Below are 16,916 nucleotides of genomic sequence, written 5' to 3'. Positions count from 1 at the left end.
GACGATGTCAAAGCGATCACGGAAAACGTGACTCGAGGGAGGGGCTGGGGGGATCGGGCGCGCGGGGGCGTCTGTGACGTGATGTTGAGGGAGGCCCCCTAACCGGGTTGAGGGGCCCAACCGCATCTTCTTGGCGATGTTGTGTAAAGGGTCCCGCATGCGCGGGCGGCAAAGCTGGCTGGTCGTAGTGGCGCTGCTCTTGTCGGGGAGGGGGTTGCTCCTCAGAAGCTCGCGCGGCATCTTGTTGGGCCCTCGGGCCGGCACGGGCAGGTAGGCGTACGTGTAACGGTGTAAACTCGGACCGAGGTGAGCGCCCCGGACCGGCTCGACGCGTGCTCTTGCAGGTTGTGGCCGACGGCGTCAGGCTCCTGCCGTGCAAGCGCGTCATGAGTTTCCAGGCCATCTCGCGCCCTGTAGCCAATGCTGCTGAAGTTGTGGTCCTGCAGGTTTCACCTACGCCGACGACGACTTGGACGACGTAAATAGCTTGCTTCGCGAGCAGCGGTGCATCACTTAGCTATACCGGATAAGCAGTAACTTTGGGTATTGCAAGACACCTGCTGCGAGAATAACTTCTTCCCGCTACCCTCAATTGTTTGGACCTTGGCCATTCTTGCTCGTAACTTGAACCGCGGGGTAGGCTCGGATACGCGCCGGGGTGGAACTGCCCTTGTCAAAGTTCGATCGATTATGGGCGCGACCCGCCCGGTGACGCCGTGGAGGTTGTCGCAAATTCTTGATCGGGTGATACTAGGTCGTGAATGCGTGTCTCATCTGCTTTGTCGTTGGGACGATACCGGCCTGACAGGTAGAAGCTCCTGCCGATGTTTCGAGAAAGTGGCCATGGGCCATGAGTAGACTGCTCATGGTGGAAGTGTCTGCCCAAGCTTCTCGGATAGGATGCGACGCGGGGCCTGGGAACTACGCCCGGATGGAGCCGTGGGCGGCATCGTTATCACGGCTGGTCCACTCGCCGATGCCCCTGGCCGTCTCGAGGATTTTGTCGCCCGCGGGGACGTGTACGCTCTCACGAGGTAGGGTCGTAGCGCGTCCCAAGTCAGGCCTGATTGTCCAATGTCTCCCGGCCGTCCATTAGGCTCCTTGTCGGTGGGACAAAGGCGTGCCCATTGATGACACTCGACCCACCCAGCGCCTTGCCCTGGTTGGTGGCAACCTTTCTCCAGCTGAGTCGGGGCTGTTGTTTGGTATGGAATTGAACCCAATCGGCGTCCGTGAACTAGAGCTTTGTACGGGGCGGGGATTTGGACGCGGAGGTCGGCGCTATTGTGCACGCCACTCGCCTCAAGCATGAGGACCCGATACCGCGGGTTTTCCGAGAGACGAAAGAAAGGGCACCACGAGGCCGACGGTATTGCCCCCGAGACTGGCCCGGTTAAAGCAGCCGGGGTCTTACCAGAGAAGGGGGCGGTGGAGGAGAGGAAATCATAGGGCTAACGTACATTCCTCGGTATCATTAAGGACGGCTATATTGATGGTAGTATCTAGCTACGTAAGTACCTATATTTGACAAAGGTGGTGTTGTTACGTTTGTGCGACTTCAGGGCGGCTGAGTGTTTGATGGTAGCACACCATCAGTATGAGGTAATTATTTTACATCTCGCACCCCCCTGTTCTTTCTCCATCATGTTTCAGTTACTGATGACGGCGCAATTCTGGGGGTGAAAACTGGAGAGGCGATATCCTATCAACCAAACCATCCACCTCCCCTCATGCTTCCGTCACTCACTGCGCACCGCCCACTCCCGGCTCACAGTGATGTGCCTGTCCGCGCTGGTTTTGTTGGCATTGGTTCCCGCGAGGGGCTCGGCGTAGATACTCACGAGCATTATCTCGCCGCCCAGCCTCTCAAAGTCAAATCCCGGCGGGTAGAGACCTGTGGAAGTTTAAGAGTGACAGCCCAAGGTTTCCGGAGCCGCTGCTCTTGCTCTTGCCGCGATGGTGACAGCCCTGGGCGCTCTGGCGGCCAACTATATTGATGATGGCCGGCTTGATGATTGGCAGGCATGCGTTCACGACGCCCAGCGTGGGTTCCAGCACGGAATAATTAGATGGCGCCCGGCGTGGCAGTGTAAGTCATGTCGGTTAGATCCCAATTATGGAGCCAGATGACCCTCAGCATCGACATAATGCAGATTCTGGACGTGACATATCAGAGACCGAGGAATAAGACAAAAAGGAGGGAGGGAAAAAAAATACAGGGGGGGTTGGAGAGATAGGGGAGGAAAAGAGAGGGAGGGAAAAAAGAGATGGAGGGGAAAAAAGAGAGAGAGGGGTGGGGAGCTGAGAGAAAGACTTACACCCCACCCAAGCTAAACATTTCGATCACGCCCAACCGCTTCCGTAGCGACATGTGGAGCCCAAAGAGCATGGGCATGAGCATGGCGATGACAAAGACGCCAATAACTAGATTTGTGATGCCCGAAATGAGGTATGCTATGTTCTGTCCCTCACAAGTGCCGGCGATTGTCTTGTCCCAGTTATATTGGACAGGGTTGCAGAGCACGAAGGTCTCGACCAAGACTGAGATGAAGTATGCCAAGGTCACCACCATGGTGCCGTAGCACAGCAGGATGAATCGCCAGCTGGGGAACAGCGAAGTGTACAGCGACAAAATCGAAATATTCACGCAGGGTGTTGGCGGCCGCCCAAAGGAGCTGTGCTGGCACGAATAACTGTTGATGATCTCATGCTTAGCTCTCTTGTCAATAGTTCCCCGTCGCTATTCACCTCGCCGTATTGAAGGATGAACATACCTTGAGATGAGACGCAAAGAGGGCTGGGTCGGTCCCCAGGATATAGTCGAGATGCAGTCCCAAACCAGCCGCAAACGCGGCTGCGAGAAAAACAGTTACGGCGCCGGCTGTGAAGGCCATGGAGACGCAAACCATGTGATTGTGAAAGGCCATGTGACGGCACTGGATATTCTTGGACCATAGTCGTAGGGCTAGGGCGACGATGGATAGAGTTGTAGCGGTGTACGAGACCACGACCACTTGAATGGCGCCGAGAGGTAGTGCCATTTTCCTTTTTTTTTCCTTTCCGTTGTTGTTCAGGTTTATGGACTGTTCGGACATGGAAGCAAAAGGGGGGAGTTGAGGGACGAGAGAGACTTGGGTATTAACAGCCCGCGGTTTGTCAATGCCCTGGTGGCACAGCAGAGCATCGTGATCAATCACCCCCACTGTATTGATGTCCCTTGCGATGCAGTGAAATCCAGGGAACAGAGGGGGCACGCTGAGATTGTCTTTAGGTGTCTATCCGAAGATGGCACATGATACATCCAAGCACCAACACTCAAGTGGTGTTGGTGATACCTGGGCGGTAGTGTCACTTCTGTCCAATCCGTTCCGCTGGCGGCCGGCATTTCACTCGCCTTGTTAATTCCCGATGAGTTCTCGGGGAAACTTCTGTCGTACTAAATCTCGGCTGCACCTATCATTGACGTGAAGGGCCCGACGTTGCATAAAACGGTCAAGTCTGTCCCTTCGCCGGGGCGGCAGGGTGTGACTCTGTAAGTTCGTGCCTTCTTCCAATCGTTGAATACGTAGGTAGGGAAGTACCTACCGCCGCATGCCGAGTCTGAAAAACTGTTAACGGCTTGGGGGGAAAGGACAGCTTGGAGGAAAGAACGGCTTGGAGGAGAGACCGACTTCAACAAAATCAGCGCTTCAAGCTCTTAAACCTGCGAATAGCCCGACAGGGCTTCAATGTTCCTGTAAGCTACCTAATATCTTCGGGCTCGTGGACATCCGCTTTGCACCGCTACTAAGCAAGATCCGCTTTTACATGTACAGACCGCGATTCAAATATCGAGCATCGAAGTTAGCGGGTTGGATGTGCGGAATTATTATCATTCGTACTCCGCTATGCCCTAGGGCGTGCCGGACCCTCTGCTATTTAGTGTACAGGAAAACCGTGCCCTCCTGGGCCGGGTGAAAAACCCATACTAACAATCAAGGAACGATGCGTTCTGGTGAGTCTGCGTATATAAAGAGAGGAGGCCTCCTGGCCTCCGGACGGGGGCGCTTCAGGCCGCCGCTTCTAGCTCGAGCCTCCTGGCTAAGCTGTACATCGGCAGCTTCCCCGAGTCCATCAGCCAGTCGAGGACTCTCCTCGCGAGCCGTGCAGTCGTGGGATTGATGCCGTGTAGAACAGAGTAAAAGTCCCGTCGTGTCCGAATTCCAATTCTCTCCCATCTTCGAGTCAACGGTGGGGCCAAACACCACACTACCAGGTGTTCGGCAGTCTCTCGTCCCTCGCCACACTCGCAAGCAGGAGTCAAAACCTCCAGGACTCCCCGTGTAAACGAGAAGTCCCGTAAGCCTATTGCTCCCGTCCGGATTTGAATCAGCAGTGAGCTCTTCGCCTTGCTGAGACCGTCGTGCCTCCTTAGGGTTCCGTTCCGGAATAGCGTCTCCTGCTGATGGTCAAAGTCGTCCGCCGGTCTGGCGATCGCTCTGCCGTCCCGTTCCTTTAACCACCTAGCCCTCCAGGCCTCTTCTACTACCTTGTTCGTATCTACGGTTCCCCCCGTCCAGCGCGCGATCGTTCTCGCGGCTTTCTCCACCGCCGTGGGCTCCCGCAGTCCCACAGTTCGCGGCCGGCCCCTGCTGTCGCTCCTCGAGCGTAGTCCGCTGTATCTTGCTCCAGGCGGTAAGAATAACGCTCCCTGCGGTCTTCTTGCCGCCCTGGCCGTCGTCTAGGTCGGTTCGCTGGAGTCTGGTCTCAAAGTCCGCAAGCAGTTTGTTGAGATATAGGTCCAAGACGGCGGCACCCATGTCTCCGTCTCGAGGTTGCGGATGGGAGTGTGCTTGAAGGCTCCCGCTACAATCCGCAAGCTTTTGTTCTGGGCCTTCCCGAGGGCCTTGGTGATGCCTTTCTTTACCGGCTCGCCTCCCACATCCGTGGGGATGTGCGGAATTAATAGTGCCTCGTAAGAACGGGAAACGTTGTATCACGGTGCGGACCTTGGGTCATGGTGATGATCTCTGTTGCACCATGAAGAGGTGAAGAAGCTAAGGAGAGGGCTTGTGTCAGAATACGGGATTCACTGGTCCAATCAGGCAATCAAGTATGGTTGTTGTCCGCGCTTCTTCCGCGTCCGTTGTATTTTTCGGTGTCCCCTGTTTTAGACTCCGACATGTGGGTCCCCTTGGGGTTTTTACCCGTCGAAATGAGAAGTGATGGTTAAGCTAAATATGCCCCGTTTTCTTCATATCCGAAGCCTCCACCCCGATATTCTGACAGTTACTGTTGGAAAGGATGAGTAATCAGACTGCCTCAGGCCACCTTGGTAAGCCCCAGGCACCAGACCCGAATTGGGGACAGAGAAAAGGCGGCTTCCGAATCTGCGAGAATCATCAATCAAGAAATCAGTTGAACCCATTCAATTTCGACCCCAATGAACCCCGTGTCCTGCGCTGTGCCAATATTTGTTAAACCCGTATAACGTCCAACAGTTACAGTCAAGAGAACCCAACCCGACTGTGGACAGTCGAAATATATGTTGCACAAAACGGGTGGCTGAAGATACGGTACGGCGGGTCAACGACAGGGGCTTATTGGTCCCACCAGACTGGGCCCAATGCAGCGTTTTTAAGGGCACAGAGGCTCTCCTTTTTCTTCCAGTTACATCAATCAGACTGTCAGACAAGTGCATCACGAATTGAAGCCCCGTACCAGTGACCTTGCTTGCACTACGTTGCGCGCCCTGTTCAGAAGTATCGCTACTCTGGCTGTTGGATTTCCAACAATATACCCTCTCTTTTTTTTCTGCGTTTGAATTGGCGACCCGGACCTGTTGGAAGTTGTGGCACTTGAAACACAGAATCTCGGCTGCCGATGCGCTCGTGCTAAAGGTGTTCCAGGGGCTGAACAAGAAGCAATAAAAGGAGGTCAGGGCGGGGCCCGCCACTAAGGACAGGGAGAGGACAACCTTCAATTGATGACTTCAGGGCTGCTCCGAGAATCCCAACCAGACTGTTGTAAGCTCCATCATCTGTGTGATAACCGTGGAATCGTGGCTGTTGGTCTTCCAACAGTTATGAGCCCGGCTCGCAACAAAGCTTCCTACAATCAATCCGAAGCAACAGCCACAAACAACAGTTCAAGAACTTCACGACCACCTCAACCGCGACCATGACCTCGACCGAAAACATCGTCAAGCTTACCGGCCCGGAGAGCTGGAAGGAGTGGAACCTGCGCTTTATCAACATGGCGAAGGATAACCAGCTCTGGGAGCTCATCAATCCTGCAAGCACCTCTAGAGGCGACTTCATGGAGCAGCCGACTGAACCGAGATTCACCGACTATCCGAAGCTCTTGGACACGCCCGCTTCGAGCACGCGCAACTCAAGCGCAACGCCCGCAGGCGGCACAGAGCTCACCGATACGCAAGGAACGCCTCGCAACCTTTCAGAAATGACTACGGCGGGGAAGGAACAATACCGCCAAGATGTGACGAACTTCCAGTTTAACTGGTGGCGATACGAGACCCAAGGCCAAAGAATCAGCAACGTGAGCAGCTGGGTTCAAAAAACAGTCGCCACCCACATCTATAACGCGACGTGCAAGCCCGACAAGAAGCTTCATGAGTGGTACGACGCCCTCAAGGAGCGTGCAGGAACCGACGATCTCGAAGACCTTCGCCGAGCGCTCGAGCGCTACAACACCGCCATCAAGGTCCTTACCCGCAAGCCAAAGGACAAACCGCGTACAATCGCCAAGGGTGCGTTCGTCACTTTTGCGGATCAGACCTCCGATGAGGGAGAGCACGACTTGGAGCCTCACCGCTCGCGGCGCAACCCAGCACCACGCAGAAGTAAGAGCCGCAGCCCGCCTCCTCGATCAAAGAAGCGTCGAAACAACGATGACTCAACATCTGCCTGCCCTGCTTGTGACAACAAACACCGTCTCGAGGAATGCTGGGCAGCTCGCCCAGAGATTCGACCTGAACATCGATATCCGTCGCGGACTGCCGAAGCACGCGCCCAGGAGCGTATAAAGCACGACTCAGAACTTCGAAGGCAAGTTGGGCGTCTCAGGAAACGCGTTAAGGTGGAAGAAAAGGATACTACACGGCCTCTCAAGAGCGCACTCAAGGAAAGTAATTCTCAATCGCGCGTTGAAGAGGAACATTGACTAGCCGATGCGACGGCTAAGGTCAGCGCCTGCCTCCTGACCATTGCGACGGCGTTTACAGGCAGCAAATACGCTCTCAAGAACTCAACGATTCTCGACTCGGGCGCCACTATTCACGTTTGCAACCAGATCAGTCGCTTCAACCACTTCCGCACTGTTTCCGAGAAGCACTACCTTTGGGCAGGAGAAGGAAAACGCCGTATCCAAGGGTACGGCGATGTCGACATTTGTTTGAAGACCCCACTTAACGGCAAGCAACTACTGCGTTTGACGAACGTAGCATACGTTCCAGAATTTACAACAAACGTCGCCTCGCTCAGAAGGCTTCGAGAGCAGGGCATTCAGTGGGACACACGCCCTCGTACGACACTTCTCAGGAAATCGGACGGCAGGATCCTCGGCATTGTAGAGGGCCACTTTGACCAGTTCGTACTCGAGTACATCCCGGAAGCACTCAGCCGTGCCGCGTTCTTTACACGCCGCAACCGATTCAATTCCTGGACCCAGAGACGCCCACAGAAGGCGGAAGCGTATCGCTAGCACCTACGACTTGGCCATCCCGGACGGGGAGCCCTCGAACATCTAATGAACAGCACGCAAGGCGCCAGGATCAAGGGTATCACGACCACCGAGTGCGACTCGTGTGCAAAGGGCAAGATGCACCGCCAAGATCACCGCGCGCCGCGCAACCTCACAGAATTCCGCCCAGGAGAGAAACTCGCCCTCGATTTCCATGATTTCGAGCCGGATGAAGCCGGCTACAACTCGCTCCTGCTGCTCGTCGACAGGATCTCGGGTTACTTGTGGGATTTCTACATGAAGGACCGGAAAACCGACACGGTCATTACGGCACTCCACGAACTGCTTGGCATACTTGAACGTCAATATGAGATCAAGGTAAAGGTTGTGGAAAGTGACAACGAGATCATCTCAAAGTTGCCCGGGGTAAAACGCTACTTGGAAAGCAGGCACATCCGCACCGAACCATCACCGGGAGACACACAAGCCCTTAATGGTGCTGCTGAGCGCTCCCGGAGGACCATCAAGGAACAACTCACCGCTATGCGTGACAGTTCGAAGCTCCCAAACGCCCTGTGGAGGGAGATTAGCAAGGCCGTAGTATATTTGCTTAACAGCACGCCACGGAAGCGCCTTGGCTGGAAAACGCCGTTCGAGATCTTTCATTCGAAGGGAGATGCGCGCCGAAAGCCCGACATAACTAATTTGCGAACGTACGGCTGCAAAGCATATGCGATGGCCACCACGGCGATGCGGAAGGAGGAGCGCCTTAAGCGCTTCAACCCAAAAGCGTGGATCGGATACCTCGTCGGGTACACCTCGTCCAACACGTTCCGAATCTGGAATCCGGTCCTCAACAAGGTTGTGATCATGCGAGATGTGATCTTCAACGAAGAAGAAACGTTCAGCGGTGCGCTCGAAGAGCTTCGTGATGACATCCGAGAGCTTGATCTAGATGAGTTGGCCATTCAGTGCTTTCGGGACAGGGCGAGGCAGCCGGGTGGCTGGCCATCCTGGCTGTGGCCATCACCACGACGGTACATACTCAAGACTTCCGCGACCGCGAGGGCGACAAACTTACTGGGCGCAGAACGGTGCCCATTGCGATCGGGGATACGGGCGCTAGGCTGGTGGCTGCTGCCGGCTTCGCCATCTAGACTGCCGTGTCCTGTTGGTATTGGGGGATCGGTCTTGGGGTCTGTAAGGCCGGGGTGGGCACCTGGGCGGCGGCTATTCTCCTTGTCGCAAATTTGTTTAGAGAGAGAGACAGGAGCCAGCTTGGGGATGCGTTCGCATGGAAGTTGTATCTGCTGTAGCTCTTGGGCTTGTTTGCCTTGCCATTCCAGATCCTCTGAGAAACCCCCGGCCCCTCCCATACCGAGCGCAAAAACCAGATATGTGCACCCACCCGGCAGCTGGGCACGGGACCGCTAAGGAGGCTAAGAACCAGCCAGCAAACGAAAGGAACAACCTGAACGACGTACCTTCTTATCTTCCGCCGCCCCTCGCCATTCATCAATCAACACAACAAGTCCCAAAATCGAACATGATTGCTACTACTACATCATTCGACTATGAAATCATCGGGGCGGTACCATCGGCCTCGTAGCACCCCCTTCTCTGGTAGGACGCCGGCCGCTTTAACCGGGCCGGTCTCGGTACATTGCCAATTCGGAGCCTGCCCGCTCCTTATGTCCCCCAAATTCGCAGCTCCTAAAACATGGGTCAACTGCACAAGAGACCAACGCAAGTAAATGAGTTGTTCTGTGGCTGTCGAAATTGCAGTGTAACTGACCAGACGCTTGCAGCGCGGCGAGTACCAACCTCAACTTGCGTAACTGGTTAGTGCCATGATAGTGCGCAGATTTGATCGCCAAACCAACTAACATTCCGTTATTGGAAGGTCGCGGGTTTTGCGTAACAGCTGAGATTAGTAGTTAATCACAGGATTGGTGTTCGTTGCTTCCCATCTGGAGTTCCAGGCCTCTAATCCCCCGGAGTCCCTGTGACTCGAGTCCTGAGTCCACCGCATCTGCGCTGCTGTGTGACTTTCGGACGAATAACCGTTGCCCCGTTCCAACTGCAGGCGAATCCATAGTAGGTCCAGTCAGTAAACTGCCATGGCCTACCCCACCAGAGTCCTGCAGTATGCAGTTTCGGAGCCGACCCGATTCACGGCCGGGTCCGGCGAGTCTGCGCTTCGCCAATACACGACACTTCAACAACCGTTACGAGGCAGTCAGTGGCACAATACAGTCCTGACTGAGCTTGTTCGGCCTCCGCTTTTCTCCGTGGATGTCATGGATGCCCCAATCACGTACAAGCCCTGTCCTCCTGCGGGTGAAGGTTGGATTTCTCACGCCACCTTTCTTTTATTCTTCGACCAGGACCGGGAACCGCACAAGCCACTAGGTATACAGAGGCTTCAAGACCTCGTAGTATCATCCTGTTGCAATCTCATCGATCGTGAAGCATACAAATGAAGGAGAGCATTTTGCACCTGTGCCTCCTGAAAACCCTCACTAAACGCGTGCTTCTAGCCACAATCCACCACCCATGATGCAACACTACCATTCTTCAAAGCTCACCCCAGAAAAGCCTTACATCCCAACTAAGGTAGGCTATGATGAACAAACTCGCCTTCAGTGAGCGCCAGCCACCCATCACACCTTAGCTTTTGTTACCCTCCCACCCCAGCACCTCACATCTCACACCTCACACCTCACACCTCACACCTCACACCCCACACCTCTCTGCCCCCAACCATCATGCTCCCGCGGCACGACCACGCACTCCGGCCTCAGCGTGGCGCAGCTCGGGTGCGGCCACGACAGTCCATCAAACTCGAGCAGCACCACCTGCAGGTACTGCAGCTCCACCGTCCGGATCCGCAGGACCATCGGCTCGCGCACCCTCCGCGGCGGGTGCACGACAAACCTGATGGCTTGGTGCAGCACCTCCAGCGGGCCATAAGCGGGAGTAGGGTTTGACGCCGGGATCGGGATGGCGTACTCGACTGTTTCGATCCACAAGGTGAAGTCGACGGAGAGGGGTTTGGCGTTGGGGCGGCTGGTTGGACTTGGGGTTGCGTCGCCGTTGAGGAAGGCGCTGCCGATGACGCCGCCGCCGGTTTGGATGCCTGCGGTGGGGGTGGAGGACATTTGAAGGGTTGATGTGGATAGGATGTTGCGCGTCTTGTTGGCGTTGCGGAGGATGGTGGTTGGGTCGTTGAGGATCTCCTGCGTGATGGTGCCCTGCTGTATGAAGTTTGTCAGGTCCTGTGGGATGCGGGGCGTGTCCTGGTTGGCGGCCATGAGGGAGGGGAAGGTGACTTGGGTGCTCGGACTGTTGGTCTGGAACGGTGTTGTGTTGATAGACGGAATGTGAGGAGGCCCGGCCTTGTGCGTGGATGGCGAGGAGGGTGCGAAGCCCTGCAGGTGGATGGCCACGCCATGGGGGATGGTGCCGCATCTCCCGATGGTTGTACCGATCTTCGGATTTACGTCGCTGCTGGGGACGTGCATGAACATGCCGTTCTCGATGTGGATGGAAACAGGGGTGCCGTCGGCGTCGCCCGTGTCGGGGTTCGTCACATCGTTGATGGACTGCAGGTACATGATGGCGTTGAGGTCGATGTCGGGCTGCTTCTGCGATCCGCGGTTGGGGACCCTTCCTACGCCCTTTGAAAAGCTTAGCGTCTCCTCGTACAAGTTGATCTCGAGGGCGTTGTCGCTGGTGCCATCTGGGGGCGGAGGGTTGACGGGGTTGGGGAAGTCGGTGCCGGGAGGTGGGCCATTGTTGGGACGGAAGATCATGTTGATCCCCGGTCCTCGAAAACATTTTCCTTCCAATGCAGCGAGGATGCCCAATGGCGGCTCTGCTTGCTTCGCCGGCGTGAGCCTGCTGCGGTAGTCATCCCCATATCTAGAATCAGCGTCGGTGAATTTGAACCCGTCCGGCTGTGAAATGACCTGTCCGTTGGAAGGTCTACCGACGTCAGGACTGTCCCACATGTTAAGGTTTTTCCAACGTCAAGTTGGCTTTCAGGTCGAAATTGGTGATACTTTTGAGGTACTTGGAAGAGGGCAGTTCCTAGAAAGGGGATGGGGTGGAAATGGAAAGGGGCTAAGTGGCAGCTGATCTATCATTATTTGGCAATGATGAAAGGATGCCATTACCGACAAGCGAGGGGCTCCGTTATACGAGCCACGCCTTAATCATATGGGCACGGCAAATTTGACTGGCATGACTGTTCTCGTTAGACCTACTGAATCGGCGATCTGATTACCCACCAAGGGGGCTAGTCGGGTTCCTCGATTCAGCTCTTCGCCTCCGAGATCGCCGCCAAAGACGAATAGCCACACAGACTACTTACCCTCAAACACGACTGTGCACTAAACACCGGTGTTCAGATACCACCAATGCCACAACAGTGTATATTTTCTTTCAACACTCTAGGTCGCACAACCGGGTGAAAAGACAGGGGCCGTGGCGGCGGCCGCCATGGCCCGGGCTGTCACAGCCATATGTTTAATGGGTCTGCATCGATGAATAATATTAACTGTCGATTACTAGGTAGCTAGAGAAACGACATGTAAAGTGGCGTGAACAACCCGAGTCCGAAGCCATGGTTTTGTCCCATGTCACGCTGACCCTTATAATCCGTCGCTTCTTAGCCCCACGTTACTTTTACCTGTTTAAGAAACACAAACTCTGTTCCTTGAATTGAGGCCTTCATATGTTACTAAAGGTGAATGTGGTCGGTACCTATGTGCCTTGGTACCTTACACGAGGACGATTGTAGTACCTTACGAACCAATCCGGCGGAGAAACATTGAGATTTGACCTAGCACAGCCCAAGACACCCAGCCTTCCCCTCCTTTTGCATGTGCGGGGAAATAGCAGCACTTCCAAACAGCTCTTGGTTCAGTCCAACTCTTCAAAGTGGACGAGCGAGCAGCATTCATACAACACGCATTACAGCTGCTATAAGAACGGCTACAGCAACACCTCTCTTTTCTGGGTCCCATCCTCGGCGCCTCAAGAACTCAATACAGCTCCTATCTCAAGATCGTTACCATGCGGCTCGTCAACACGCGTACCCTCCAGCTAGAGGAGTTCTGTTGGATTTGGAAGGCGGTTAGGGGGGCCAATTCAGGGGTAACTAGTGGCTGGGCATTAGTATTTTCAGGATGAGTCTTCAGGATCAGGGCGAGGCCCGCGGCAGTGGGAACAAGACAGACAGAGATACAGACATCATCATCAATGGACTGGTTGCCCCTCTTTCGTTACCTTTTGGCACCCAATCACCTTGGTACGTTAATTCGTAGCTGTTGGCTTTCCAACAAGTTCTTCGACACTTTTCCCCCTGGATATGCCATCCTCTCACATACTTGGGAGAAGGAAGAGGTCCTCTTTTCCGATATGACCGACCTCGGCAAGGGCCGTCGTGAAACCCGGAGCCCCAGACAAAGGTCTTGTCGATTTCGAGGTTATCCTCCAATGCGAAATAGGGCGAGTCCCTGGGACCTTTCCAACCTTGCTGCTGCTTCGGCATCCTGAACACCCAGAGTATTACCGTCGAACTCTATACCCCGGCGTTGTCTCGCAGACTTCTTTCTACACCTATCGGTCCCATTTGGCCGAGGCCACGCTAAACAATACAACCATCAATCGGCTCGGCCTAGAAATGGACAGGTCCCCTTCTGCGCCTGCAGATGGCCCTCTAAAGCTAATAGCTACCGTCCAAGGCCTACTCCGTAAGTGCTAGCATTGCTAGGTAGTCATGGTCCTTTTAACTGAACAACTTGTGGTAACCAGTTTTTGGGTTCCGGAAGGCTAATAATAGAGTTCAGACCCAGGAGCCACGAGGCAAAGGTTCCCGGTGCGGCGTGTGACGATAAACTCAACTACCTGTTGGCCCCTTGGTATGAACAATGAGCTGGAGCTCGACGGCCCCCCAAAAGTCCTCAATATACGACCGATGACGTTTGGGACCCTCTTTCGTGAACCGTTCTGGTTAGTCCCTCTCGCAGAACCAGGCTCAAATATTTCGGTCTCAAGTCATGGAACGTAATTATTTCCCAGCAACCAGTGGGATCGCAGCTCTCACAAAGTAACATGGGGTCCCAGGGACGATTCTACTTCACTGACACTGGAGATGCCGATAACGGTCGGGGAGACTTGATTCACGGTCGAAGCTGGAGGTGTTTATTGTAACATTTCCCCGGGACACTGAGCATTGGAGAGCATGGCCGAGTTGGGGAAGGGGGTGGTGGCAGGGAGGGAACAGTCAGCTCGGACGCGGTATCACGATTGTACAATTATTCTCGGGTCTATCATTTTGTCATGCTATCATGCACACCTGTCTAGCGCCCTGTTGAACACCGTTATGAACCCCCAGACATCCTCGAACCTGCAATACATAGGGACCGGTGCCACCCGAATGACGTCCGGCTTTCTTACATCCACCACAACCCCCCCATCAGCCAACTCTTTACTCACCCCCTCCAACAAACCCCCTCTCAACAACAAACTCAGCTGCGATCCTCTGTCTGCCGGATGCCCCGGCGTGATAATCCTAAATGCCGCTTCCCCATCCCCTCCCTTGCCCACCCCGTCTGCCAGCAGCCCCAACAACAACCACTCCAAATACCCCGTCAACAGCACCGCCTTATCCCTCAACGCCCGCATCCCCACGCGCTCAAACATCCCCAACGTCGCCCGCACACACGCAAGATCCACCACACTGGGATTCGACACCTGCCACCCCGCCGCGCCCTCCGCCGGCCAAAACACCTTTTCCATCTCAAACCGCACAGCCTTGTCCGCCCCATACCAACCCGCCAGCCGGTGCCTATACCCCAGCGCCATCCCATCTCCATCCCCACCATCCCCACCATCCCCATCTCCACCCTCACCCCGACCACCGCCAACACCACCACTACCACCACCACCACGATGAAAAGAATGATGCCTCCCATGCACAAACACCCCCCCCAGCGCCCCCGGTCCCGCATTCAGATACTTATACGTACACCACACCGCAAAATCCACCCCCCACGCATGCAGCTCCAGCTCCACATTCCCCACCGCATGCGCCAGGTCCCAGCCCACCACGATCCCCCGCGCGCGTGCGTGCCGCGTGATGCGCGCCATGTCGAAGAGCTGGCCCGTGTAGTACTGGATGCCGGGGAGGAGCAGCAGGGCGGTGCTGTCGGCGTGCGCGTCGATGGTGGCGAGGATGTGGGACGTGGTGAGGGTGAGGGTGGGCGGGGAAGAGCCGGTCGGGTTGGGCGGGTGGATTTCGATGAGGGAGGTCGCGGGGGCGAGGCCGTGCCAGTGCAGTTGGGAGGCGAGGGCGTACTGGTTTAGGGGGGGAAGGGGGTTAGTGTGGTGTTTGGTGTTTGGTGTTTGGTGTTTGGTGGTGTTTGGTTGGGGGGAGGGGACCTACGGAGTCGCTGGGGAAGGGCTTCCACTCGGCGATGATCTTGTGGCGTTTGGCGGTTGGGCGGTAGAAGCTTGCCATCATCAGGTGTAAGTTCACTGTTAGGGTGTTCATGTAGATGATCTCGTTGGCGGACTTGGCTCCGACAAGGTCAACCGATTGGGCTGCGCAGGCCGCCGCCATGTCTTGCCAGGAGGCCAGGGGTGAGTTGTCGAACGAGGTGAAGTGGCCGTTGACACCGATGGATGCCCATGTCTCGAGATGGGCGTCGATATACTGTCGAATGCATTTTGGCTGGGCGCCCAGCGAGTTGCCGACAAAGTAAATGGAGGCTTCGTCATCCTTTAAGTCACTATTTACGGTACCGTTTGGCTTTGTAGCAGAGCTGACACCATTGGGCACTCTCGGTTCTTTCGTTTCCCCTGAAGCATCAGTTAGGCACCGAGACAGAATCTTGCTGTGGTCAGAGGCTTACATACCAGCCACCCCGCCATCGAGGGCCTTTTTTCGTAAAGAACCCTTGGTTGGAATGTTGAAATCGCTCCGAAGTTGACTCAACTTATCGTGGGCATCAAGCTCTCTTGCATACTCGATGGTCTTTGCGTGGGCCGGAAACTCTGGTTTCTGCCCGGCCCGGAGGGTCTCGACGAAGGATTGGTACTCGGTGTCCATTGTGGAATAGAGATTGATGACTGTACGTCGTGTTCCAAGATACCAAGCTGTCTTCTGGCGTTCCACCGTTGAGATACTTTATAACACACTATCGTCCTCTGTTTACTACCCCTGTGCCCCGAGGCCGCTCCGGGTGGGCCGCGGCTAACACCGGAATCCACTCTTTGCATCCACTCACTTCCGTTCCGTCTTCCGCCATCCGTTCTCCGTGCCGACCGTTCATGTTGCGGCCGCCAACTTGGAAATAGGCAAGTCGATGACGCCCAGGCTCATGGTTCCACAAGTTTCGCCCAGTGCCTTCCCAACATTGACTGGTAAGGCAGCCGTTAGAGTCGGTCATGAACTCTTCCTGCGTTCCGTCATTGCTAGGCACGCTCGGCACGGTAGGTCCCAGGGGTAGATAGATAGATCCTTGTCCGGCAATCTCGCCCCTTACACCCCCGTCCAAGACCACGTGCGGATATGACATCAAACAACGGCGGATGACCGGTTCCAGGATGGCGGTAAACAGCGGAAGACGAGGACGTCGCGGAGCGGATAACTTGGCGGTGATGTTGAATACTTCTAAACCCAAGCTCAGCCAAGGTTCTCGTCTTGACATGATTCTCCCACCTTAATGTTGTGTATCTTTGAACTCAGACACATCCATCGCAAATTGTATCAGTCCTGGACTTCACACCCTTTCTCTGTTCTTGGGTCACCACAAATCACCATGTCACCCTTAGAAACCCCAGGATCCCTCACCAAGGGCGTCCACACAAACACACCACCGCTATCACTACAAGACTACGCTGTTACTTCTAACGGCTTTCTCCCAGAGGAGCCGCCGTTGAGAAGGCTGCCAGACCCATACTACGCCCCCTGGGAGTCCCTAGTCGAAACCCTCTCCATCTCCATCGCAGAGCAAACCCTACGCCAACAAATCGACCGACTCCCCGTGTTGTCGACCGACCGGCTCACAACAGAGCCCGAATGGCGAAGAGCTTGTGTCGTCCTTGCCTTTCTCACACACGGCTACATCTGGGGCGGCGAGACAGCGTCCGAGGTACGTCCTTTTCGCCAGCCTTTCCACCCCATACTCTCCTCTCCTTCCCTCGTCCAAATCCCCCAAGAGAAC

The 16,916-nt window shown here is 55.3% G+C and overlaps 7 protein-coding genes across 7 annotated transcripts in view; 3 read left to right on the top strand and 4 right to left on the bottom strand.

Moving 5' to 3' along the window:
* Positions 1 to 16: 16 nt before the first annotated feature.
* Positions 17 to 3,041, bottom strand: CHGG_05408 (uncharacterized protein; the record flags this gene model as incomplete). The annotated part of the gene is made up of 6 exons (XM_001221502.1): positions 17 to 517; positions 1,032 to 1,384; positions 1,461 to 1,484; positions 1,748 to 1,782; positions 2,319 to 2,740; positions 2,874 to 3,041. The coding sequence occupies 6 exons, from the start codon at positions 3,039 to 3,041 to the stop codon at positions 17 to 19; spliced, it is 1,503 nt and encodes a 500-aa protein (XP_001221503.1).
* Positions 3,042 to 3,974: 933 nt separating this feature from the next.
* CHGG_05407 (uncharacterized protein) lies at positions 3,975 to 4,799 on the bottom strand (the record flags this gene model as incomplete). The annotated part of the gene is made up of 2 exons (XM_001221501.1): positions 3,975 to 4,438; positions 4,529 to 4,799. 2 exons carry the CDS (start codon positions 4,797 to 4,799, stop codon positions 3,975 to 3,977), a joined length of 735 nt encoding a protein of 244 aa, XP_001221502.1.
* A 1,360-nt stretch (positions 4,800 to 6,159) lies between these two features.
* On the top strand, positions 6,160 to 8,837 carry CHGG_05406 (uncharacterized protein; the record flags this gene model as incomplete). The annotated part of the gene is made up of 4 exons (XM_001221500.1): positions 6,160 to 7,126; positions 7,223 to 7,370; positions 7,755 to 8,608; positions 8,677 to 8,837. 4 exons carry the CDS (start codon positions 6,160 to 6,162, stop codon positions 8,835 to 8,837), a joined length of 2,130 nt encoding a protein of 709 aa, XP_001221501.1.
* A 1,572-nt stretch (positions 8,838 to 10,409) lies between these two features.
* On the bottom strand, positions 10,410 to 11,693 carry CHGG_05405 (uncharacterized protein; the record flags this gene model as incomplete). Its single annotated transcript, XM_001221499.1, has 1 exon — positions 10,410 to 11,693. One exon carries the CDS (start codon positions 11,691 to 11,693, stop codon positions 10,410 to 10,412), a length of 1,284 nt encoding a protein of 427 aa, XP_001221500.1.
* Positions 11,694 to 12,872: 1,179 nt separating this feature from the next.
* CHGG_05404 (uncharacterized protein) lies at positions 12,873 to 13,242 on the top strand (the record flags this gene model as incomplete). Its single annotated transcript, XM_001221498.1, has 2 exons — positions 12,873 to 12,994; positions 13,194 to 13,242. 2 exons carry the CDS (start codon positions 12,873 to 12,875, stop codon positions 13,240 to 13,242), a joined length of 171 nt encoding a protein of 56 aa, XP_001221499.1.
* A 792-nt stretch (positions 13,243 to 14,034) lies between these two features.
* Positions 14,035 to 15,799, bottom strand: CHGG_05403 (uncharacterized protein; the record flags this gene model as incomplete). The annotated part of the gene is made up of 3 exons (XM_001221497.1): positions 14,035 to 15,045; positions 15,134 to 15,549; positions 15,607 to 15,799. 3 exons carry the CDS (start codon positions 15,797 to 15,799, stop codon positions 14,035 to 14,037), a joined length of 1,620 nt encoding a protein of 539 aa, XP_001221498.1.
* A 712-nt stretch (positions 15,800 to 16,511) lies between these two features.
* Positions 16,512 to 16,916, top strand: part of CHGG_05402 (uncharacterized protein) — a gene marked incomplete at both ends in the record, with an annotated part of 949 nt that continues 544 nt past the window's right edge. The window contains one exon of the mRNA XM_001221496.1: positions 16,512 to 16,844. Coding sequence (XP_001221497.1) covers positions 16,512 to 16,844 — 333 coding nt within the window. The remainder of the gene's footprint in view (positions 16,845 to 16,916) is intronic.

Source organism: Chaetomium globosum, genomic scaffold (assembly GCF_000143365.1).
Source record: "Chaetomium globosum CBS 148.51 scaffold_3 genomic scaffold, whole genome shotgun sequence".
In the NCBI taxonomy this organism is placed as follows: domain Eukaryota; kingdom Fungi; phylum Ascomycota; class Sordariomycetes; order Sordariales; family Chaetomiaceae; genus Chaetomium; species Chaetomium globosum.
Note: the sequence above shows the minus strand (reverse complement) of the source record. Positions and strands in the feature narration are given on the sequence as shown.